Source organism: Copadichromis virginalis, linkage group LG20, assembly GCF_057382275.1.
Source record: "Copadichromis virginalis isolate Kocher_CV1m ecotype Utaka linkage group LG20, C_Virginalis_male_GT1.1, whole genome shotgun sequence".
NCBI classification, from domain to species: Eukaryota; Metazoa; Chordata; class Actinopteri; order Cichliformes; family Cichlidae; genus Copadichromis; species Copadichromis virginalis.
This window is the reverse complement of record NC_140637.1, coordinates 2,479,516-2,503,449: the sequence shown is the minus strand read 5'-3', so window position 1 is coordinate 2,503,449 and position 23,934 is coordinate 2,479,516. Positions and strand designations below refer to the sequence as shown.

The following is a 23,934-nucleotide window of genomic DNA, read 5'->3' as shown; positions in this document are numbered from 1 at the left end:
AGAATTGATGTGCTAACCTCAGAAGAAAGCTAGAGTGACTAAAAGGTGTCTTATCATAAACCCATATCATAAATTCACTCAGCACTGGCTATGTACAATTGACAAGAACAAGACAACATATATCAAAGGTTTTCAAATGAGCTTTTGTGTCAAAAGGCCATTTGATCAAACCTATCGAATATACTGCAGCATGTCCATTGCGGAGAATGCTGGATTAGATTGCAAATATTCGGCTGTTTGCAAGCATATAAACATTTTTCAGAGATGCACAGTTATACATTTTACTCTGCAAGCACATTGCCTGAGCCTAATATTTACAAATGTAAACAGGGAAAGGCATGGAGGACAATGGGAGGACGTCAAAAGTTCAACTACTCGTGCATCACCAGAGCTATTCCAGAGTGAGTAGGCCCCCTGTGTTGTTGGGTGGGAAACCCCATGGAAGCCAAACAGAAGATGGCAAGCGAGGACAATGGAAAGATTTCGGCACTGAACGACAGAATGGACAAAAGGATAGACAAAAGCATAGCAAAGGCAGTCTGACTGTATTTTAGGGAAAGGAGAGGAGAGGAATTGGGGGTCAACAGGTGAATTATGTAACCCTATCAAGTTACCGCGAGCACTGAGAACAAGATTTGCCCGGGCATAGAGACCTGGGAGACAGGGAAATAGATGGTTATCAAAAGGTAAGAGAGAAAGAAAGACCAGAACGGTGAGGACCAGATGACAAATGGAGTTTGAATTTTTTAAAGATGAAAAAGCGTCCCGAACTAGTACTCACCCACGCATTCTCTGCTTGTACCACAAGATGGCACCAACCACCAGCAATGCCAGCAACAGCAGCAGCAGCACTGGGACGATGATTGACGCAGTACCTATGAGTGAACAAATAATGATAAGCAAATAGGACCAAAGTGCATGTTCTATGAACAAACTTTGATTTGGTCAGGGAGTGGCTGACTTACTACCACTAGAAGACTCTATAGGAGCTGTGATATCACATCTGTATCCCCTCCATCCAACAGCACACCTGGTTATAGAGGTACACAGTGGATATGTGGGTAAGTGTGCTAAGCGGACATTAAAACAATAAAATATTATATATATGCCTGTTAATGTCTACTGGGATCTTACGTGCACTGTGGCAGCAGTGTGCGATTGTCTACTGAACACTGTCCATGTGCGCAGTAGTTTGAACAGGTATAGCAGCTGGGTTGGATCTGACCATTTGGACAGCTTCAAACATACAGGAAAAAAATATTAAAGAAGATCCTAATGCAGCAGAATAACAATAATAATAATGATTCCCACGATTTCAGAATGATATATTCCATAACCACGTCCCACACGATACTCACCTGCAGGAAACCTCCCCTGAGGCTGACGTCAAACATTTGCCCGTTCCGCAGAACTGACATTTGTCCAGCTCACACTGGTGCCCGACGTACTTGGTGGGGCACAGACAAAGTTTGGTGCCGTTGGAGGTCTGTAAGCAGGTTCCACCATTCTCGCAGAAGCCTTAAGACAGCAAAGAAAGAGAAGAGTGGCAACGGACCGGTAACCCATAACAACGCATGTAAACGCATGGCAACGGACAGTTAACCCATAACAACACATGTAAACGCATGGCAACGGACAGTTAACGCATGGCAACGGACAGTTAACACATGGCAACGGTCAGGTAACCCATGGCAACAGACCGGTTACCATGGCAACGGACCGGTTACCATGGCAACGGACCGGTTACCCATGGCAACGGACCGGTTACCCATGGCAACGGACAGTTAACCCATAACAACGCATGTAAACGCATGGCAACGGACAGTTAACCCATAACAACGCATGTAAACGCATGGCAACGGACAGTTAACGCATGGCAACGGACAGTTAACCCATGGCAACGGTCATATAACCCATGGCAACGGACAGTTAACCCATAACAACGCATGTAAACGCATGGCAACGGACAGTTAACCCATAACAACGCATGTAAATGCATGGCAACGGACAGTTAACGCATGGCAACGGACAGTTAACCCATGGCAACGGTCATATAACCCATGGCAACGGACAGTTAACCCATAACAACGCATGTAAACGCATGGCAACGGACAGTTAACCAATAACAACACATGTAAACGCATGGCAACGGACAGTTAACGCATGGCAACGGACAGTTAACCCATGGCAACGGTCAGGTAACCCATGGCAACGGACCGGTTACCATGGCAACGGACCGGTTGCCATGGCAACGGACCGGTTACCATGGCAACGGACCGGTAACCCATGGCAACGGTCATATAACCCATGGCAACGGACAGTTAACCCATAACAACGCATGTAAACGCATGGCAACGGACAGTTAACCAATAACAACACATGTAAACGCATGGCAACGGACAGTTAACGCATGGCAACGGACAGTTAACCCATGGCAACGGTCAGGTAACCCATGGCAACGGACCGGTTGCCATGGCAACGGACCGGTTGCCATGGCAACGGACCGGTAACCCATGGCAACGGACAGTTAACCCATAACAACGCATGTAAACGCATGGCAACGGACAGTTAACCCATAACAACGCATGTAAACGCATGGCAACGGACAATTAACCCATAACAACGCATGTAAACGCATGGCAACGGACAGTTAACGCATGGCAACGGACAGTTAACCCATGGCAACGGTCATATAACCCATGGCAACGGACAGTTAACCCATAACAACGCATGTAAACACATGGCAACGGACAGTTAACCCATAACAATGCATGTAAACGCATGGCAACGGACAGTTAACGCATGGCAACGGACAGTTAACCCATGGCAACGGTCAGGTAACCCATGGCAACGGACCGGTTACCATGGCAACGGACCGGTTACCATAGCAACGGACCGGTAACCCATGGCAACGGACCGGTTGCCATGGCAACGGACCGGTTGCCATGGCAACGGACCGGTAACCCATGGCAACGGACAGTTAACCCATAACAACGCATGTAAACACATGGCAACGGACAGTTAACCCATAACAACGCATGTAAACGCATGGCAACGGACAATTAACCCATAACAACGCATGTAAACGCATGGCAACGGACAGTTAACGCATGGCAACGGACAGTTAACCCATGGCAACGGTCATATAACCCATGGCAACGGACAGTTAACCCATAACAACGCATGTAAACACATGGCAACGGACAGTTAACCCATAACAATGCATGTAAACGCATGGCAACGGACAGTTAACGCATGGCAACGGACAGTTAACCCATGGCAACGGTCAGGTAACCCATGGCAACGGACCGGTTACCATGGCAACGGACCGGTTACCATAGCAACGGACCGGTAACCCATGGCAACGGACCGGTTACCATGGCAACGGACCGGTAACCCATGGCAACGGACAGTTAACCCATAACAACGCATGTAAACGCATGGCAACGGACAGTTAACCCATAACAACGCATGTAAACGCATGGCAACGGACAATTAACCCATAACAACGCATGTAAACGCATGGCAACGGACAGTTAACGCATGGCAACGGACAGTTAACCCATGGCAACGGTCATATAACCCATGGCAACGGACAGTTAACCCATAACAACGCATGTAAACACATGGCAACGGACAGTTAACCCATAACAATGCATGTAAACGCATGGCAACGGACAGTTAACGCATGGCAACGGACAGTTAACCCATGGCAACGGTCAGGTAACCCATGGCAACGGACCGGTTACCATGGCAACGGACCGGTAACCCATGGCAACGGACCGGTTACCATGGCAACGGACCGGTTACCATGGCAACGGACCGGTAACCCATGGCAACGGACAGTTAACCCATAACAACGCATGTAAACGCATGGCAACGGACAGTTAACCCATAACAACGCATGTAAACGCATGGCAACGGACAGTTAACGCATGGCAACGGACAGTTAACGCATGGCAACGGACAGTTAACCCATGGCAACAGTCATATAACCCATGGCAACGGACAGTTAACCCATAACAACGCATGTAAACACATGGCAACGGACAGTTAACCCATAACAATGCATGTAAACGCATGGCAACGGACAGTTAACGCATGGCAACGGACAGTTAACCAATGGCAACGGTCAGGTAACCCATGGCAACGGACCGGTTACCATGGCAACGGACCGGTTACCATGGCAACGGACCGGTAACCCATGGCAACGGACCGGTAACCATGGCAACGGACCGGTAACCCATGGCAACGGACAGTTAACCCATAACAACGCATGTAAACGCATGGCAACGGACAGTTAACCCATAACAATGCATGTAAACGCATGGCAACGGACAGTTAACGCATGGCAACGGACAGTTAACCCATGGCAACGGTCAGGTAACCCATGGCAACGGACCGGTTACCATGGCAACGGACCGGTTACCATGGCAACGGACCGGTAACCCATGGCAACGGACCGGTTACCATGGCAACGGACCGGTAACCCATGGCAACGGACAGTTAACCCATAACAACGCATGTAAACGCATGGCAACGGACAGTTAACCCATAACAACGCATGTAAACGCATGGCAACGGACAGTTAACGCATGGCAACGGACAGTTAACCCATGGCAACAGTCATATAACCCATGGCAACGGACAGTTAACCCATAACAACGCATGTTAACGCATGGCAACGGACATTTAACCCATAACAACACATGTAAACGCATGGCAACGGACAGTTAACGCATGGCAACGGACAGTTAACCCATGGCAACGGTCAGGTAACCCATGGCAACGGACAGGTTGCCCATGGCAACGGACAGGTTGCCATGGCAACGGACCGGTTGCCATGGCAACGGACCGGTAACCCATGGCAACGGACCGGTAACCCATGGCAACGGACCGGTAACCCATGGCAACGGACCGGTTACCATGGCAACGGACCGGTAACCCATGGCAACGGACAGTTAACCCATAACAACGCATGTAAACGCATGGCAACGGACAGTTAACCCATAACAACGCATGTTAACCCATGGCAACGGACAGTTAACCCATGGCAACGGACAGTTAACCCATAACAACGCATGTAAACGCATGGCAACGGACAGTTAACGCATGGCAACGGACAGTTAACCCATGGCAACGGTCAGGTAACCCATGGCAACGGACCGGTTACCATGGCAACGGACCGGTTACCATGGCAACGGACCGGTAACCCATGGCAACGGACAGTTAACCCATAACAACGCATGTAAACGCATGGCAACGGACAGTTAACCCATAACAACGCATGTAAACGCATGGCAACGGACAGTTAACCCATGGCAACGGTCATATAACCCATGGCAACGGACAGTTAACCCATAACAACGCATGTAAACGCATGGCAACGGACAGTTAACCAATAACAACGCATGTTAACCCATGGCAACGGACAGTTAACCCATGGCAACGGACAGTTAACCCATGGCAACGGACCGGTAACCCATGGCAACGGACCGGTTACCCATGGCAACGGACAGTTAACCCATAACAACGCATGTAAACGCATGGCAACGGACAGATAACCCATGGCAACGGACAGTTAACCCATAACAACGCATGTAAACGCATGGCAACGGACAGTTAACGCATGGCAACGGACAGTTAACCCATGGCAACGGTCATATAACCCATGGCAACGGACAGTTAACCCATAACAACGCATGTAAACGCATGGCAACGGACAGTTAACCCATAACAACGCATGTAAACGCATGGCAACGGACAGTTAACCCATAACAACACATGTAAACGCATGGCAACGGACAGGTAACCCATGGCAACGGACCGGTTACCATGGCAACGGACCGGTAACCCATGGCATCCTCACCCCTTCCTGTTACGTGTTGCATGTTGTCCATTGTTTATTTACCTCTCACCAGTCGGCAGCGTCCGCCATGTTTGTCTGTGCTAAATGTCATCTGCGGTGTGCTCAACAGCTATTTGGTCAACAGGCTCTAGAAGAAAACAGAATCAAACTTACGTGAACACAGTCTGTATCCACACTTTTGTTTCCTCTGTGACAGCCATCCTGTTTGGTAATCTGCAAACTCAAGAGCTTGTTGACCACTGTATCGTAACCAGAGTGGTTACTTTGTAACGTCCTCATTGTTTAGTGTTACTGATTTGCCAAAATCACCGTGTCAAAGCCTTGAATTTCTCCGTTTTGAAGCACAACTTCTAGCAGTTGAAATACAAGGCTATGGGAATGTGGCATTCCTGCCACATTTGCTAATTTTGTAGCTCTTATGGACAATTTCAGCTTTAACCCAAAGTTTTAACTGCACAAGTGTTTCCAGATTTTCTGGATTTGAAAATTATAACAATAAACACTCAGTTGTCAGTTTATTAGGGAGCTCAAACTAATGCAGACTAACAACAGTCCTGCAATAAAGGCAACTTTTCATAGTTTCATCTTCATTGTAAAAAAGAGGAAATATGGTTTGTGGTGCTGTTTTCATGTACTGCATTATACAGTAAGGTGTTCCTATTTGCTTTTCTTTTTTTAGCTTAACCTCATTTACAGAAATGAGGGAACAACTGATATAAATTAGGTGTACCTAATAAAGTGAGAACTGAGTGTACATCCTCTGCTCTTCTTGCTTAAAAACACTCTTAAGAAATTGAGATGTAAACAGAAGCAAATGTCCAGATTGACCTCTTGGTCGTCTAACATGTGTGTCCCCCTGTCTCTCACCCCCCCTCTCCATGCCTACTCACAGATCTCCGAAACCAGCCTTTCCTGCGAGCGGACGCGTTGATCCGGAGCGGTTGGAAGAGACCCTAAACCACTTATTCGTCACTTATAGTCCCCTCCCTATTGTAAACCTTCCCTTTGTCCCAGTGGCGCATCTCAACCCTGAGGCTGCAGATCACAAAGACTGAAAAGCGAGGACAGGACAAAGCCCTTGTTTTAGCCCGGTAATTTATTTATTTATGGATGCCCTTTTACAACCACTTTAAATGAGCAGGCATGATTACAGAAGCACAACGCGCTACTACTCCTTCGTCACCGCGAGCAGAAGGCTTTCCCTGCTCTGTCGGCACTGACCTTTGGGAGGATGACCAGAGCACAGGTGAGGCCATCTGAGGACTGGAGGAGGAATTGTGCTTTCACTAACAAGTGCCTGCTAGCATGTGGATCTTAATGTGGACATTCCTAAAACCCATTAATATCCGAAGGTTACGCAGTCATAGCAGGATTTAAACTGGGAGGCAGCCAAGATAAATTGCCGACTCTTCTGCTGCTGCTGGGACGCCTGCCTTTAAGACACCTGCAAAAGCCTCCTGCAAATAACAGAGGAGGTGCGATGTTATAACAGACATTCGTGGACTGTTTCGCAGCGTTACGCCAAGTCTTCGAGACGCCTTCAATCAGACTTAATATTGTTTATTTTGATTGTATCTGGGAGCAAAGACCATCACTGTACTGGTTCTTCTTGTCAAGCTAGACAAACCAAATTAATCCAAAGTTTGATGTTCCGCTTAAGAAGTGCCTTTTTGTGTTATTTCTCGTCAGTCAGCCATAATTTGTTTATTTTACATCTTTCACTTGGTAAAGATTGTATTTTTTACCGCCTTGTAATATAACATTAGCCTTATAATCCTGACAACAATATGCAAGTTGAAGGCACAAAAAAAGCTTAAAGGTATGTTAGTTCCTTTTTACCTCTAGTACATCAGAACAGCTGACACGAGAGTCCCCAGAGTTTTGTGCCTTGACCAAGTGGTGGTTAAAAACAGAATATTACGTGCCTTGATAACACTTCCTGTCACACCGTGCGTGACAGTTAGGAGGTGACAGACGCATGAAGGAGACTCCAGGTGGACTACTGTTTCAAAGGCACACTTGCTGTTTGGTTAGCCTGCTCTAAATGTATTATTAACAGATGAAGGATGAAGTGCATTTAAAGCTCCTTTTTCTTATCCGTTTTAATACAGATTATTCCTCCTAACAGCTTTAGAGACTTGCATGACATTGGCACAAAGGGAGCAATACATCTTAACACTACTTAAATTTGGCTCAAGATTGTATAAAACACTATTCTTGTGTGTACTGAAATCAAAAGAAACATACTTTTTTTTTTAAGAAAAAGCTATTCTTGGGATTGTCTGTTGACTGAAAGACAACACTTCCTGTTTAATAAATATGATGATTTATGTAACAAGACCAAAGACTTTCATTACAATTCAGAAGCCTTTCCAGATTAAGCAACATCCAAACAAGTGCTTTCTACATGTTTGTGTTTTATTTCTTCATTCTTTAATGATAAGTGAGGCTATTTCCTAATGTACTGAAGTATGAAGTAGACTGCTTCTCCTCTCCATCTTTCCAAATGACAGACACGGCCATCGTACATTTCTACTATAAAAATCCATTTAATTCCTTATATCAAAAAGAAATCGAATTATAACAAAACAATCAGAACCACAAACGTGGGTTTTTGCCAGTTAAAGAAATTCTCCAAATGAAATATGATTGTTCCAACTTACATGGCGATTTAACAGAGCAGGATGTTAAAAGCAAATAAGCAAGAAAAAAAAACAGAATTTAAAGAAAAAATGTGATGAATACTGTTAACATTTGAGGACTAAAGCCAGAGTTTCCTCTTGGTTAAGTGTGTCTGTGTGTGTGTGAGCACCATGCAGTGATATGGTAGGTATGGCTGACAAGCTGAGGTGATTAAAAGCAATACGGTGAGCAGTGAGACATAGAGCCACACTTCCCAGACTAAAAATCCGGATGGTTAGCAGCAAAGCAAAGGAATGGAGAAAGGAATGCTTATCAGGAAGCCGATCAGTCTCCTTCCTGAGAATGCACTTAACAATGAGCATTAACCTAAATTACATGTCCATGTAATTACATACAGTGAAGGAAAGAAAAAAAAAATCCAACCTCCCACAGAAGTACGTACCATCAGACGGTCTCCCTGGCCTTTCCTGAAAGTATGTTTACAATCAAAAGACGAGGAACAAAAGTTGAAAGCAACCGTTCTCGGCTAATTACTGGTCGCAGGTTCTTTTTTTTTTTAGAGGATGACCGGAAATTCACAGAAGCTTGTCTCTACTCCAGAAGAGTTTCAGAACAAAGCCCCAGCTCCTGTCCAGGGTGTCCTGCAGTAGGCTAATCCAAGGCCACGGATATCATCCCAGGCTTTTTCATCCTGGAATGTGGACTTAATTACAATCATCTTCATCCAGCGCACACTAACACACTGCCATGATTCATTCATCGGTGACACAAAGTATGTCAATTATACAATGACTTAAAAAAAACAAAAGAAAAACATTAAAAAGTACAGACTGCTATTTGTTACTGATGTTTGTATTCCTGGGTATATTTTCAAGACACTTTGTTAATAGGTTCATATATATGGAAATATATATATTTATAATATATATATATATATGTAACTTTAGTCTGTGCAAGGAGGTAAAAGACAATCACTTGAATGTAGCTCTTTGCAACAACAGATCAGATGCCGAGTCTCTTGTGCATACACGTGCAGTTAAACATCACCTCGCCTTTCCCTCTAAGACCTCCAGTAGCAAACATACATATACACAAAATGTGAACCAGCATCCAGGAAGCATTCGTGGTGAGCACTGACGCATCTCCTCTCTTTCATGAACAACGAAGACTTGGCAACATTTTCTAGGATGGAACAAAAATGGTTTTTTTCTCTTTTCCCCTACACAATTTATACAAAAATAAAAAAATTAAAATTGTTCCACTGCCATTTGTATCTTTTACATTTGCACAGAGGTAGTGGCTGAATGCGTGAGAAAGCTGTGTGTGTGTGTGTGTGTGTGTGTGTGTGTGTGTGTGTGTGTGTGTGTGTGTGTGTGAGAGAGAGAGAAGTTGTGAGGAAGTGAGCAAAATGAAAAAGAACTGGATAAAATGTCTATAAAATGGTTTCTTTTCCGTCACCAGAGGATTTGTTTTCCTTTTTGTCAAAGAACAAAATATAATACTGCAATCACTTAAAAAAAGTAGTTCTTCATTTTATACATTTTATACAGTGTTCTCGTTTTTATGTTTTTTTGTTGCTTTTCTTTTCAGTTGGTAAAGGCATAAATTGAGAGAGCTCGCTGGCTCTAGGTTGGGCGAGGCAGGGCAATGTTGGCAGAGTTCAGTCCATGCCGAGGTCTATGCCAGGGGGTCGCTCATGTCCTCGTCAACCTGGGAGAGGAGCTCCTTCTTTTCATCAGTGCTCGCCAGAGAATTGCGGCTGTTGTGGGCACCCATGTACAGGGTGGCATACACTGGGTTCGTGAAGTTGGTGGGCTGCGGAGTGAAGAAAATTTCTCAGTGACTCAGGCAAAAGAAATGAAAAGATTTGGTATATTGTGAAAGAAGCAGTATTTTTCTTATTCAAATAGGCTCAGCTCGCATAAATAACAAGATGTTTCCCAGCTCAGTGCTGAAACCCTGGCAGACATTTGTGGTTTGTTATGTTTTCTGTGTTTGGTTATTTGTTTCTGAAAGTCTGGGCACTAATCATCTGCCCCCAACAAACCAGTAGGTGTATTTCCAGTGAAGAACTTGCAACTTCTTTTTAAGCACTCAGGACTTTATGGACAATTCCTCATTTGATGTTTTATGATTGTGGTGAAAAGTGTTTGAATATAGTGACCATGAGGGCTCCAGCATAAAAGCTTTATTCAGCTGCTCCCCTTATTCACAGTGGATTTCCGTTCCTGACACCCCCAAGGGATTTTTGTCTCCAGCTGGGATTAAACTGGAGATTTTTTCACTTCTTAGGTGAATGTAAAAGAAATGGTATTTATATAGTGCCTTGTGCTTTTATCTGCTGAATGCATTCACACACACAGAGGTAACTCAGGGTTCAGTATCTTGCCCAAGCATTGATCTGTATACAAACCACTCGAGCCACAACGTGTAAACCATGAGACTATGGAGCCACTCATCAGAACTAAAGTATATGATTCACATAATTCTAACAATATTCATTCCAAAATTCATTACAGATGCCAGAAGTAAATACCATAACGACACCCACTGGTTTCCTAAGTCTTGCTTTAAAGCTTTTGCATTTGGACTGTGGTGATCTCGATGGCAAAAAACTGGATATAAATGTAGAAAAGTGATTACAGATCAGTCAAGACAGAAAACTGTTTTTCACTAGACGTCCAAAGGACAGGAATATATTGAGAAACCCAGCTACTTTCATCCAGTGTTCTTTAGATCACAAAGAAGGGTCTATTTACTGTCTATAATGACTCCACAACCAAAACCAATTCATTAAAAAAAAAAAAAAAACTCACAAAAGGACTCATAAATGTGGAAATATCTGCATGGTTAGCCACTACCAGGCATTTTCAGATATTTTGTAATGAAACTGCTTTTTTAAGCTTTGTTACCTTGTCTGGGTCTAAAGCAAAGTCGGAGTCCAGAAGTTCCCCAGCATCATCATCAGGATCTCCTTCATAGATCTTATAGGCAGGGTTTCCAATCTCAACATTCATGGCCCCGTTGGTCATTCGGTGGTGCTGGAAGCCCTTGGCACTGCAGAGAAACAGATCAACAATTATCTTAGAAGCAGATTCAGACCCTTGTTTAAAAGAATTGATGTGCTAACCTCAGAAGAAAGCTAGAGTGACTAAAAGGTGTCTTATCATAAACCCATATCATAAATTCACTCAGCACTGGCTATGTACAATTGACAAGAACAAGACAACATATATCAAAGGTTTTCAAATGAGCTTTTGTGTCAAAAGGCCATTTGATCAAACCTATCGAATATACTGCAGCATGTCCATTGCGGAGAATGCTGGATTAGATTGCAAATATTCGGCTGTTTGCAAGCATATAAACATTTTTCAGAGATGCACAGTTATACATTTTACTCTGCAAGCACATTGCCTGAGCCTAATATTTACAAATGTAAACAGGGAAAGGCATGGAGGACAATGGGAGGACGTCAAAAGTTCAACTACTCGTGCATCACCAGAGCTATTCCAGAGTGAGTAGGCCCCCTGTGTTGTTGGGTGGGAAACCCCATGGAAGCCAAACAGAAGATGGCAAGCGAGGACAATGGAAAGATTTCGGCACTGAACGACAGAATGGACAAAAGGATAGACAAAAGCATAGCAAAGGCAGTCTGACTGTATTTTAGGGAAAGGAGAGGAGAGGAATTGGGGGTCAACAGGTGAATTATGTAACCCTATCAAGTTACCGCGAGCACTGAGAACAAGATTTGCCCGGGCATAGAGACCTGGGAGACAGGGAAATAGATGGTTATCAAAAGGTAAGAGAGAAAGAAAGACCAGAACGGTGAGGACCAGATGACAAATGGAGTTTGAATTTTTTAAAGATGAAAAAGCGTCCCGAACTAGTACTCACCCACGCATTCTCTGCTTGTACCACAAGATGGCACCAACCACCAGCAATGCCAGCAACAGCAGCAGCAGCACTGGGACGATGATTGACGCAGTACCTATGAGTGAACAAATAATGATAAGCAAATAGGACCAAAGTGCATGTTCTATGAACAAACTTTGATTTGGTCAGGGAGTGGCTGACTTACTACCACTAGAAGACTCTATAGGAGCTGTGATATCACATCTGTATCCCCTCCATCCAACAGCACACCTGGTTATAGAGGTACACAGTGGATATGTGGGTAAGTGTGCTAAGCGGACATTAAAACAATAAAATATTATATATATGCCTGTTAATGTCTACTGGGATCTTACGTGCACTGTGGCAGCAGTGTGCGATTGTCTACTGAACACTGTCCATGTGTGCAGTAGTTTGAACAGGTATAGCAGCTGGGTTGGATCTGACCATTTGGACAGCTTCAAACATACAGGAAAAAAATATTAAAGAAGATCCTAATGCAGCAGAATAACAATAATAATAATGATTCCCACGATTTCAGAATGATATATTCCATGCTGTGCACTGTTAGGAAGCACAAAATCCACAGATTGCTGGGTGACCTTGGGTGAAGAATATTCTGGCAGTTCAAAATAAAAGCCAGCAAATATTTACAAATCCAAGTCTAATCGATGTAGCACAGTAACCACGTCCCACACGATACTCACCTGCAGGAAACCTCCCCTGAGGCTGACGTCAAACATTTGCCCGTTCCGCAGAACTGACATTTGTCCAGCTCACACTGGTGCCCAACGTACTTGGTGGGGCACAGACAAAGTTTGGTGCCGTTGGAGGTCTGTAAGCAGGTTCCACCATTCTCGCAGAAGCCTTCACATTTACCTTAAGACAGCAAAGAAAGAGAAGAGGGTCACATACTGTTGATGCAAAATACCCTGCTTAGCAATCTATTAAAGAAACAGAAACATCCTCAGGTGCTTTTACTTACTGTACTGACACTGGTCTCCCAGGTACTCTGGCAGGCAACTGCAGGTTGGCTGGTTGCCTCTACTGACCAAGCACGTGCCTCCATTCAGGCAGTTGTCCTGACAAGTGTGGCGATTGCAGTTTGGCCCTGTGAAGCCTTTAGGACATCTGCAAGTTGGCAACCCTAGAATACACAATTAAAATATATAAAGATATAAATGTTGAATAAAACTGAAATTTTAAAGTATTACATTTCATTTAACATTTGACAAAAACACAACCAAAACTGCTGACTCAGTTCCTTCTCAGGTTTCTTAAACTAGAAATTCCACTGGTTTGCACACATGACAGAACCAGTGAAGTGCCAGTGAGACAAAGGTTTGGAAATATGTGGAATTCATGCCTTCTGCTGCAGCCTGTAATTGCTATCACTAATGAGTACTGAAGACAGACATCAAAAGAGTGGATTTTTTTTAATGATTTAAACAATTCTTGGAATAGGGGCGGGAAAAAAAGCTTCTTTCCTGTGATCAAAAGCCTTGGCACGTCAAATTCAACCTGATTAGCACAGTAACGTTTGCTAATCAGCAGTAAACTCAGGGTACAGCTCAGGCTGATGATCGTCAGCCAAAGCACTGGATCAACTGAATTTTTTTTTTTTTTAGCCTGAAGAAGGATAATGTCAAAGGATTGTGTTATTAAGGTCTAGAAGAAACTTTATGGCAAGCAATTCAATAGTTTGGCCAAATTCACTGTGGCACAAGAAGAAGAAAAAACAGCTCTTCCAAAGGAGAGTTTCTCCTCTGGGTATGAGAAATGTAAATGTTGATGTTATTTCATGCAAAACCTGTTGAGATACTTTGTCCTGAATAACACAAATCAGACAGACCAACATTACCATCTCCGGAGTCATCATTGGCTTAGACTGTGGCGTCTTTACCACACAGTATAAAAATGCCTTGAGGCGACCATTGTTGTGCTTTGGTGCCGTATGATAAACCTTGAATTGAATCTCTCACCGGCATGAGAAGCAGTGCAGGTGCCTCCGTTCTTACAGTAGTCCCTGCATTGGTTGATTTCACATCTCTCGCCTATGTAGCTGGGCTGGCAGCGACACTTTGCCACCTGACGGTCGTTGAAGAAGCAGCTCCCACCGTTCTGACACTGGATATCGCACGGAACTGAGGGCGGGGCTGTCAAAGGACACGGCACTTTGAATTTAGTGTGTACATGTTAACCTTGCTAGAAGGGAAGCCACTTGTTTATGTAGTGTACATACAGAACGGTGACTGGGTGGGGTTTGGTCTCTCCGCACATGTGCCGTTGTCTGCAACGTAGTTGTTAGGGCAGGTGCACACCGGCCCACTGGGGCTGAGGAGACACAGCCACTCACACTTCTTTCTGTCACACGGGTTAGTCACTGGTGCAGAGAGAAACATGACCAGTGAGAAAATCCATAAAGCGTGCATCAAAACAAGGTGTGTGGTGTCCATTTTAAATTAAGACTGAAGCAGACTATGTGTGAAGAAAAATCCTTGGACAAATCAACCAGCAATATGTTTGATACTCACTCTCTGGCTGCTTGTAACGGTGATACAGGACTATGTCTGTAGCATGGTTGATGCCTGTGGTGAGATTCTCCATAGGGCCTTTACCAAACTTGTTGACCCGGAAGACAAAGTTGTTAATATATGTGACCCCATAAATGTAGTCCTCAAAGATATCTATGCTGAATGGATGGAGCAAATCTAGAGGGGAAAAAAGTGCAAAATACATATGGGCGGGCAAGTGTTAATGTCACATTAGCAAACTTGCATGTAGTCTGGAAAGTTGCAGAATAAACTCAACTGTTTTTGATGCCAGAGACAGCAACGATAGGGTCAGAGCCATCCAGACGAACACTGCCGATGACTGATAGTTTAGCATCTGCCCAGTAAAGACGCTCATTGAAGTAGTCCACAGCTAAGCCTGCAGAGGCACAATTAGAGAGCCTTAATGAGAATGTTACACTGTGTGGATGAATAATTATGCGTATCTGGATTCAAATAAATTCAGACTCGGAGCAGTACTTACCTGTCGGCCACTGGATGTTCTCCTGGACGAGTGTTTGTCTTAGAGTGCCGTCCATGGCGGCCGTCTCAATTTTAGGGTGGTTGCCCCAGTCTGCCCAGTACATGGTACTAATAAAAAATCCAGAGTCAGAACACATATGTGCAAAATATAAGACAACAGAAAAAGAAATCCTTAAAAGAATGATCCATTTACCCTCTCTGTGGATTCACTACAATGGCATAAGGCTCGTCTATCATGCCGTAGATGAGGGTCTTGGAATGCTGGCCTGACAACTGAGCCACTTCAATTACATCTCGGCCTGAGTCAGTCCAGTACAGGTTACCAGCCACCCAGTCCACAGCAATACCACGGGGCATCTTCAGGTCTTTGATCTGGATAAAAGCACAAAGTTGAGGTGTTTGAATGATGGCGTGTATATTGGTGCTCTAGAGATTTTGCATTATTTGACCAGCATTACCTGCAGGTTGTTGATGCTAGAAGATGACGATGAGGATGATCCTGGAAGCTCGTAGGAGGAGATGCGCCCCGTGTGCCAGTTGGTCCAGAAGATGCGGTTGGTCTTGACGTGCAGGTCCATCGCATCAATGCGCACACTGGCATCACCCTGGAAGGTCTGCTCATAGCGCCAGTTGGGCATGCCGGGGTCAAGGCTTCGGATTTCATTGTCGTCAGCGATGTATAGAATCTGCCGACTGCTGTTCATGTCTGGAAGGAAAGAGAGAAACCGTTGCAGTGACGCTCACCTTGAAGTGAACAATTATTACAAGACTTGATAAAATACTTAATAAAATAAGCAGCGCATTTACTGTCAGCCTTGCAGGTGTCATTTATCCTGGTGAAGTACTTGTGGCAGCTGCATTTGTAGGAGCCTTTGGTGTTATTGCAGATGTGGGAACAGACTCCAAACTGCAGACACTCGTTCTTATCTTAAAAATATGAGAAAAGAAAAAGAAAGTCACATGAAATGTAAAAATATTGCCCAGCCCTTACCCTCTACATTGAGGGTTAAGAGCTGTCATGATGCACTTTCTGCGTGTACCTCCACAGGTGTGGTGTCCTATCTTTTGGAAGCCTGGTTTGCAGGAGCAGAAGGAGTCTGTGCCATTGGTGACACAGTGGGCCTCATCTCCATCACCACACTGAGTTGTGTTACTCCGACAGTCGTTTAGCTTTGTGTCTATAGGACAAAAAACACAAGTGAAAGATAAGCCTGTGGATTTAAAGGGTAAAACTTTCAGACCTTAGGTCCATGGTCAGTTATGCAGAAGTGAGTGAAGATCTACCCGTTTTGCAGTTGATCTCATCAGAGCCATAGTCTTCGCAATCATTAAAGAAGTTACAGCGCAGACTGGAGCTGATGCATCTGCCATTGGAGCACAAGAACTCGTCTTTCTCACACGTGGGAACAGATGGAGGAGCCTCTGTTGACAAAAACGCAGACATAAGTCAGCATCTCCTCAGTCAAAGATGAGGAAGTAGGAGATTTTATAACCAGAACAACTTCCTAACTTACGGCAGTTCAGTTCATCGCTGTTGTCTCCACAATTATTAACGCCGTCACACCTCCTTGACACTTGCAGACACACACGGTCATTTTGGCAGCGGAACGCTCTTGTCGGCGGACACTGGAACTTCCCTAAGAGTTGGACGGAAAGAGAAGGGAAGAGGAAAGAAAAATAGGTGAGAAGAAAAAAATGCAATAGGAATTCAACATGATTTTGATCAGCAAGACGGCAAAACTCACTGCATTCTTCGGGTTTCTCATCAGAGTTGTCCCCACAGTCATCCTCTCCATCACACTTCCAGGCGAGGGGCTTGCACAGAGTGTTGTTACACTGGAACTCATCCAGAGGGCAGTGACGGCCAGCTGCAGGAAGAAACTGATTTTTACTACCGGTATGTGCTCGTGTAAAACCTGATACAAGCTCATTTGTTGCGAGTCAGCTTTAAGGCATCTGGGATCTACTTTTCTCTTAAAAATGACACACCCACAGAAATATGCTTACCAGCACTGCCACAGTTTTCCTCATCGCTGCCGTCCATGCAGTCAGGATCAGCATCACACCGCCAGCGGATCGGAATACAGTGTCCATTCTTACACGAGAACTGGTCCTGGTCACACTTCAGATCACAGCCATGCTAAAGAAACATCATAGTCCATCATAAACACAGACATAACAGGAAGTGCAAAAAGGATTTTTTTCTTTTCCAAACAATTTCAACAGATCCAACCTCATCAGATCCGTCCGCACAGTCATGGTCTCCATCGCACTTCCACCTCCCAGCAATGCAACGGCCGTTGGTGCAGGCAAACTCGCTTTCTGAACACTGTCGAGGCACTACAGAAGAACACAAGGCTTGTGTCACTGACAACATGAGCACAGTTGCGGTGAGCTATGGCCATTTTACCCTTCAGCACAAGACAAAGAGTGTAACAATTACATGAGGATGACTATAGACACTAATGTGAGAGAGTGAAAGGAGCTGTTTTATTACAATTTATTGTCAATATAACTGGTTTTATAACTGTTGGCTTTCTGTGGTTATATTTGCTGTGATAGCCAATTAGCACTGACGATGAAATCTGTACAGAGCTCAGCTTGCAGACTCTCACAGGTCAGAGGGACAGTGAATGAAAACACTATTTAATAACAGATACAGAGAGGTGCTCAAAATGGGAGTGGTTCTCTTATGGAGATGAAGTAACTTACCTCTGGCTCATGCCAACAGGACAGTATGAAATGAAACAAATAATCAGATGAGAAATGGGCAATGAATTAGCACCAAACAAACGCTGTAGCAGTTAAGAGTTAAAAAGGTGCAAAGTGACTGTTACCAGTGAAAAAGACACGGGCATGAGTGTAAATGACAGTGGACAAGGTAAAATGACATATGGAGGGACTGTTTCCAAGCTCAAAGTGATACTTACTGCAGTTGTCTTCATCAGAGTTGTCCCCGCAGTCATTGTCATAGTCACACTGCCAGCGGCCCGGCACACAGCGGTTGTTCTTACATCTGAACTGGTATGGCTCACACGTCCTCTCAGCTGTCCAAGACACAAAATTATTATTGCCAATGAAATCAAAAAAAGAGAAAAAAATAGAGAGAGAATTTTTACTTAAAAAAGAAAACACAATATTTACCACACTCCTCTTTCGGTTCATCTGATGCATCGCCGCAGTCATCCTCGCCGTCACACTTCCAGCGAGCGGGAATGCAGCGGCCAGAGTCTTTGCATCGGAACTCGTCCACACCACAGGTCATCTGGGCTGCAAAGGGAAACATATGGGGGGCAGTTACACTTAAAGCTAATTAGGATGACTCAGAATAAACAACATGCAGAGTAAAGTGCGAGTCCTACTGCAATTGGCGGGCTCATCTGATCCGTCCACACAATCGTTGTCACGGTCGCACACCCAGACACGAGGTATGCAGCGTTTGGTGATGGCACACTGGAACTGAGTGGGCGCACATGTGACTTCAGCTGTGGGGTGGAGATGGGGGGGGAATAACAGGTTTGCAGTAAGTGTGGAGTAAAAGAGAGAGAAGAAGGGGGGAAAAAAACCCTGAAAACGTAGGTATACTCACGGCAGTCCTTCTCATCCTCGCCTTCTCCACAGTTGACCTGGCCGTTACAGCGGAAGATGCCTGGAATGCAGCGGCTGGGGTGGGAACATTTGAACTGGCTGGGCAGGCAAACATGAATGTCTGCGGTGAGATAAGAAAGAGATTAAAAATGAATGAGCAAATAACATTAAGGTAATTTTTTCCAGTTTATTTGCTGTTAAATTCTGAAGGTTGGTTCCTCATGTAGCTTTCTTTATTTTTCACTGACTTCACATGTGCCTCGTGTGTATAAAGTGTGAGTCTTTGTCAAATCATCACATGATCTCAACTCTCTCATGTTCCAGACTTTCTCTTGTTCTCTCCTTTTGTCAATGTTGATTTTAGACTCCTGCTGCTCCACGTTATCTATTTATCAAAATTTCTTGTTTTTCCTGTCAGTCCCTGTTCTGTCTTATACTGGGTCCTCTTGTGAAAATTTCAAATAAAACAGTGACAATTTTTGTACATAAATGAACATATATTACAAAAAAACAGGCACATACCACAGTTGGCCTCGTCTGAATTATCCTGGCAGTCGTTGTCTCCATCACAGATGTATGCAGGGTTGGTGCAGATGCCTGTGCCACACTGAAACTGCCCTGGTCTGCAATTGAATTCGGCTGTCGTGGAAGAAGTAGAAGTCACGCGGTGTTTCAAGATCATACCGACAAACATTTCACTGTTAAATTGTGGGCTAAGGTGAGATCAAAAGGTATAGCATGCATAAAGCATGCTAGATGACTGCCATACTCCATCACGTCCTAATTATCTTCTTCAAAGACTTACGGCAGTTTTCTGGCTCATCTGAACGATCTCCACAGTCATCTTCTGTGTCACATTTCCACCAGAAAGGAATGCATTTGTCATTCTTGCACACAAACTGCAACAGGAAGAGAAGTGAATCAAAGTGATGATAGGGCATTACATCAGGGCTTCACTGGCTCATTTGTCGTTGACAAAAGCGTAAGCTAGGTATTGTATCACCGGGCAGCCAGCCAACTGTCAATAAGCAATGACCAGGCATGAGTAGTTTATCAAATAGGCCACAGCGGGGAACTGAGATATGAAAAGCCAGTTATCAATGGGCCATTTTTCCATTAATGATGTTTACATCATTACCTGGCTGGCTGTGCAGTTGGACATGCAAGTGCGCTGATCGTTTGCCAGATAGAAGTTGGTGGGACAGGCACACTTATAACCCCCACCAGGAGAAAGGAGGCAGAGATTACTGCAGCCACCGTTGTTTATCTGGCACGGGTGGTTGAGCACTGGAAAAGATAAAAAGAGGGAAAATGTTTTCACCACATGGTTCACTTATTTTTCCACCCCCAACCCTTAGGTTTTAGATCTGAATTAATGTAGGGAATATATTTGAATATACTGAAAATAAGTTATTACACCACAGACAGAAACTAAATCAATACTGAAATGTTACTTAACAGCAGTAAACAGTTTGCGCACTAAGACTGTAAACTTGTTCAAAAGACCACATTTACTCCTCCTACCCGGAGGTTGGCGGTAAGGATGGTAAATGTGGATGTCCATGGGTCGGTGCAGGGTGCTGATCAGGGTCGTCTTGTTGGTACCCAGAGTCTTATGAGCTCTGTTGATGGACTTTGTTTCCCAGTCGGTCCAGTAGATGTATTCTTCAAACAGTGTCATGGCAAATATGTGAGGGATGTCTTGGCTGAGAACTGTGAGGATACACAAGAATAAACAAATCGCACTCTATATTTGAAGACAAATCACTCTGGATGTTTCCTACTGCAGCCTTCAGTAGGCTGATTGGAGGAAATGCCTTAAAACAACATATAATACAGTCACCAAAAAAAATACGTGAATGTTTTTTGTATCTCAAATATACATGTGAATATGTCAACATATTCAGAATGTGAAGCTCTTGCTGTTCCTGTGTTGCTGTTTTGCAAAGAGAAACCTTTGATAAAATCCTGCACTGTTAATGGCAAACTGAGGCAGGGTGGGGCGCGGACATGCACCATATCTCTGTGTTATATAATAGGTTCTACACCTCATTAGGTGTTACACTATTAACCACTTTTCCTGCTCTTGTATAATACGTTTTATTCTCACTCTCAGTGTTTGTGTGTTATGGAAGCACACCATAGCAATGCATCACATGCTGACAAATTTGCAAATGCTGTGTGTGTGGCACAAGTTCAAAATACCTCGACGGCGAGAGACCGTAACTTCAGCGCTGACTTTAAAGAATAATGCACCTTAAACGACTGACGTTGTGATGTAATAGCGGTTTTTATAGCATCAAGTTGAGCTGAGGTATTGGTGAGATTAACATTAATTGCCCTTTGATCCATTCTTATCTCAATTCAAACAGGCCAAGTCTTGTTGCACAAAGACACACAGAGGCACACTGGTGTTTTATGGCATATGTGTATCCAGGGATGGGTGAATAATAATTTATAGGATGCATTAAATCTAGAGCGCTGAGCTGAAAGAAGTCAGTGACATTTTATGATGACTTCTTAATGCCAAATAGCTTCAATTCATCTTGATAGATCAAAAATGTTCATGAAGCACAACACTCTGCTGGAAGTCTATTCTGTAAGTTGTAAACTATCCCATAATTTAATGCATATGCCTAAACAAAGAAAAAAGGATTCTATCCCTATGCTATCTATAAGTTTTAAGCACAACTTATAAAATGTGGGAAGTATTAATGCAGATGACCAATGCACTCCAGAATTCCTGCATGCTAAGCCGTTTAACAATTCCAGCTATTGTAGTACATGTACTAAACAACTGAGCCCTATGCAGATATCGCACACGCTCAGAGGCCTCTCCTACCAGAACAATCTGTCCTATTCACAGTTTGTGTCTTCTGGACTTGAGTTGCAGGACTCCAGAATAGCAGACAGCCATGTAACCTGCCTGCTCATGCCTGGTGTCTCTCAAGTGTGTGTGTGTGTGTGTGTGTGTGTGTGTGTGTGTGTGTGTGTGTGTGTGTGTGTGTGTGTACGGAAGAAAGTCACTCAGATTTCAACTCCATGTGAACCTGCAAAATTTCCTCACAGGAAAACCTAACCCCTCTTTAATCACCACTATGGTCTTGTCATAAACGGTTTATCCTGTTAAATGAGTTATGATCTATAAACCACGTAAAGCTCCTCAGCTCCCTGACACATTTATTTAAAAGATTAAATCAGTTCATGGACAGAAACTGTGACACTTAATAGCACACTGCTGCCTTTTACTGAGAGGTTTTACATAATTAGTCTTTGACAAAAAAAAGGCACTAAAGATGAGAGTATTTTGACTCTCACATGCTGTACTTTCCAAAAGTCTTGAAACAACCCGTATTTCTTTGAGGGAAAACTGGAAATAAATGCTGTGATTTATTGAAACATGCAAACACGTCTGGAAACAAAAATTGAGTTTGTATATTTACTTTCAAGACAACTCTGAAAAATTACAAGAAGCAGAATACAAAGAAATGACGAGTGGGTTCAGAGCCGGTGTTTCTTCAGACAGATACAACAATCAAAAACAAACAATTGAAATCTCAGAACTTTAGAAGATATGGCACCACCAGTCAAACAGTTTAAAAAAGTGAATGTGTTTACTGGTCTGTTTACCTGTGTGTCTGTTCTTGCCATCCAGGCTGGCAAACTCAATGTAGTCCTCCCTGGCATCAGCCCAGTATATACGGTCATTGATGAAGTCCAGGGTTAATCCATTGGGCCAGGTGATCTTATCCTCTATGATGACACTTCTGTTAGTGCCATCCATCCCAATTCTCCCAACGTGAGGGCTGTCACCCCAGTCAGACCAGTAAAGATAACTAAGATTGGAGAAAGACAATCTTGAAATTACAGTTGTACATTCAAATCTAAATCAGCTTAAGATGAGAAATAATTAGGAAATTATACATTTAAGTTATATAAACAGTGAGTGTAGCTGGTGCTGATCTGCAGTGTAACTTCTCACCCATAGCGTACATCCAAAGCCACTGCACGAGGTTCCCTCAGGCCACTGTTGACCAGCACCGTTCGGTAAGCCCCATTAAGTTTTGACACCTCAATGGTGTCTCGGCCTTTGTCGCACCAGTACAGGTTTCCACCGACCCAGTCTACCGCCAAGCCATCGGGATTACTCAGAGAGGTTCGGTGCAAAACCTGCCAGGTTTATCAATCAATACGTAAGATGATGATGATGTAGTTCCCAATCAGGGACTCACGGGTTCGCTGCATCAATAATCCAGCATTCCACAATAAATATTGCTCGACTATTAAATCAAAACGAAAGGATTTCAGATGTTCTCACTCACCTCCATGTTGCTGCCGTTCATATGCATGCGTCGAATCATGCTGCCCTGAGTGGTCACATCCGTCCAGTAGATCATCTGCTCTGCATAGTGGAAGTCCAGTGCTACTGCATTATTAAGACCCTGAGGGGGGGAAAAGGAAGGAGCAATATTAAAAATGAAAAACACAGAAGAAAAACACTGAATGTTTCTTTAAACTGTCATCTGTGTGTCTTACCTGCTTTATAAGAGTGTAGTTGGTACCATCCAGGTTCAGTTTTCTCAGGTAGTACCGATTGGCAAAGATCAAGTAGGGCTCTTCATCTACACGCATACATCACATAGAAAACGTACTTTACTGCTTTAGGCGTGCATTTGCTGTGAAGACGCACTGAAACTCACGTATGTGTGCCTTACCCGATGTGGACTTGCAAACAGTGGGGTCATTGGGGCTGAGCTCAAAGCCGTCGACGCAGAGACAGTGGAAGCTGCCGTGTGTGTTGATACAACGTTGGGAACAGGGGTAGGTGGTTGTGCACTCATCTATATCCACACATGTCTTCCCATCACGCTTCAGCTGGAAACCAGGATGACACCTGCACTGAAGGTG

General features: G+C 44.0%; 1 protein-coding gene across 4 annotated transcripts in view; it reads right to left on the bottom strand.

Moving 5' to 3' along the window:
- LOC146683968 (low-density lipoprotein receptor-related protein 1-like) overlaps positions 1-23,934 on the bottom strand; it is a 91,037-nt gene that overhangs the window by 3,242 nt on the left and 63,861 nt on the right. For 2 of the 4 annotated variants that reach the window (XM_085444766.1, XM_085444767.1), the window contains 34 exons: positions 23,742-23,925; positions 23,563-23,648; positions 23,349-23,468; positions 23,009-23,196; positions 22,657-22,862; positions 20,551-20,739; positions 20,165-20,313; positions 19,832-19,925; positions 19,549-19,665; positions 19,028-19,147; positions 18,801-18,923; positions 18,583-18,708; positions 18,369-18,485; positions 17,672-17,778; positions 17,446-17,578; positions 17,184-17,306; positions 16,953-17,075; positions 16,723-16,860; positions 16,479-16,616; positions 16,246-16,365; positions 15,897-16,144; positions 15,632-15,810; positions 15,440-15,546; positions 15,215-15,334; positions 14,938-15,114; positions 14,646-14,786; positions 14,386-14,559; positions 13,389-13,550; positions 13,111-13,282; positions 12,760-12,861; positions 12,591-12,655; positions 12,407-12,500; positions 11,425-11,569; positions 8,395-10,327 (listed from right to left, as the gene is read on the bottom strand). In XM_085444766.1, the coding sequence (XP_085300892.1) occupies positions 10,190-10,327; positions 11,425-11,569; positions 12,407-12,500; positions 12,591-12,655; positions 12,760-12,861; positions 13,111-13,282; positions 13,389-13,550; positions 14,386-14,559; positions 14,646-14,786; positions 14,938-15,114; positions 15,215-15,334; positions 15,440-15,546; positions 15,632-15,810; positions 15,897-16,144; positions 16,246-16,365; positions 16,479-16,616; positions 16,723-16,860; positions 16,953-17,075; positions 17,184-17,306; positions 17,446-17,578; positions 17,672-17,778; positions 18,369-18,485; positions 18,583-18,708; positions 18,801-18,923; positions 19,028-19,147; positions 19,549-19,665; positions 19,832-19,925; positions 20,165-20,313; positions 20,551-20,739; positions 22,657-22,862; positions 23,009-23,196; positions 23,349-23,468; positions 23,563-23,648; positions 23,742-23,925 (4,725 nt within the window). In that variant the 3' untranslated portion in view covers positions 8,395-10,189. Of the gene's footprint in view, positions 1-614; positions 654-781; positions 876-965; positions 1,031-1,134; positions 1,237-8,394; positions 10,328-11,424; positions 11,570-12,239; positions 12,279-12,406; positions 12,501-12,590; positions 12,656-12,759; positions 12,862-13,110; positions 13,283-13,388; positions 13,551-14,385; positions 14,560-14,645; positions 14,787-14,937; positions 15,115-15,214; positions 15,335-15,439; positions 15,547-15,631; positions 15,811-15,896; positions 16,145-16,245; positions 16,366-16,478; positions 16,617-16,722; positions 16,861-16,952; positions 17,076-17,183; positions 17,307-17,445; positions 17,579-17,671; positions 17,779-18,368; positions 18,486-18,582; positions 18,709-18,800; positions 18,924-19,027; positions 19,148-19,548; positions 19,666-19,831; positions 19,926-20,164; positions 20,314-20,550; positions 20,740-22,656; positions 22,863-23,008; positions 23,197-23,348; positions 23,469-23,562; positions 23,649-23,741; positions 23,926-23,934 lie in introns of those variants that run through there. The other 2 variants (XM_085444768.1, XM_085444769.1) reach the window with 2 other exon arrangements.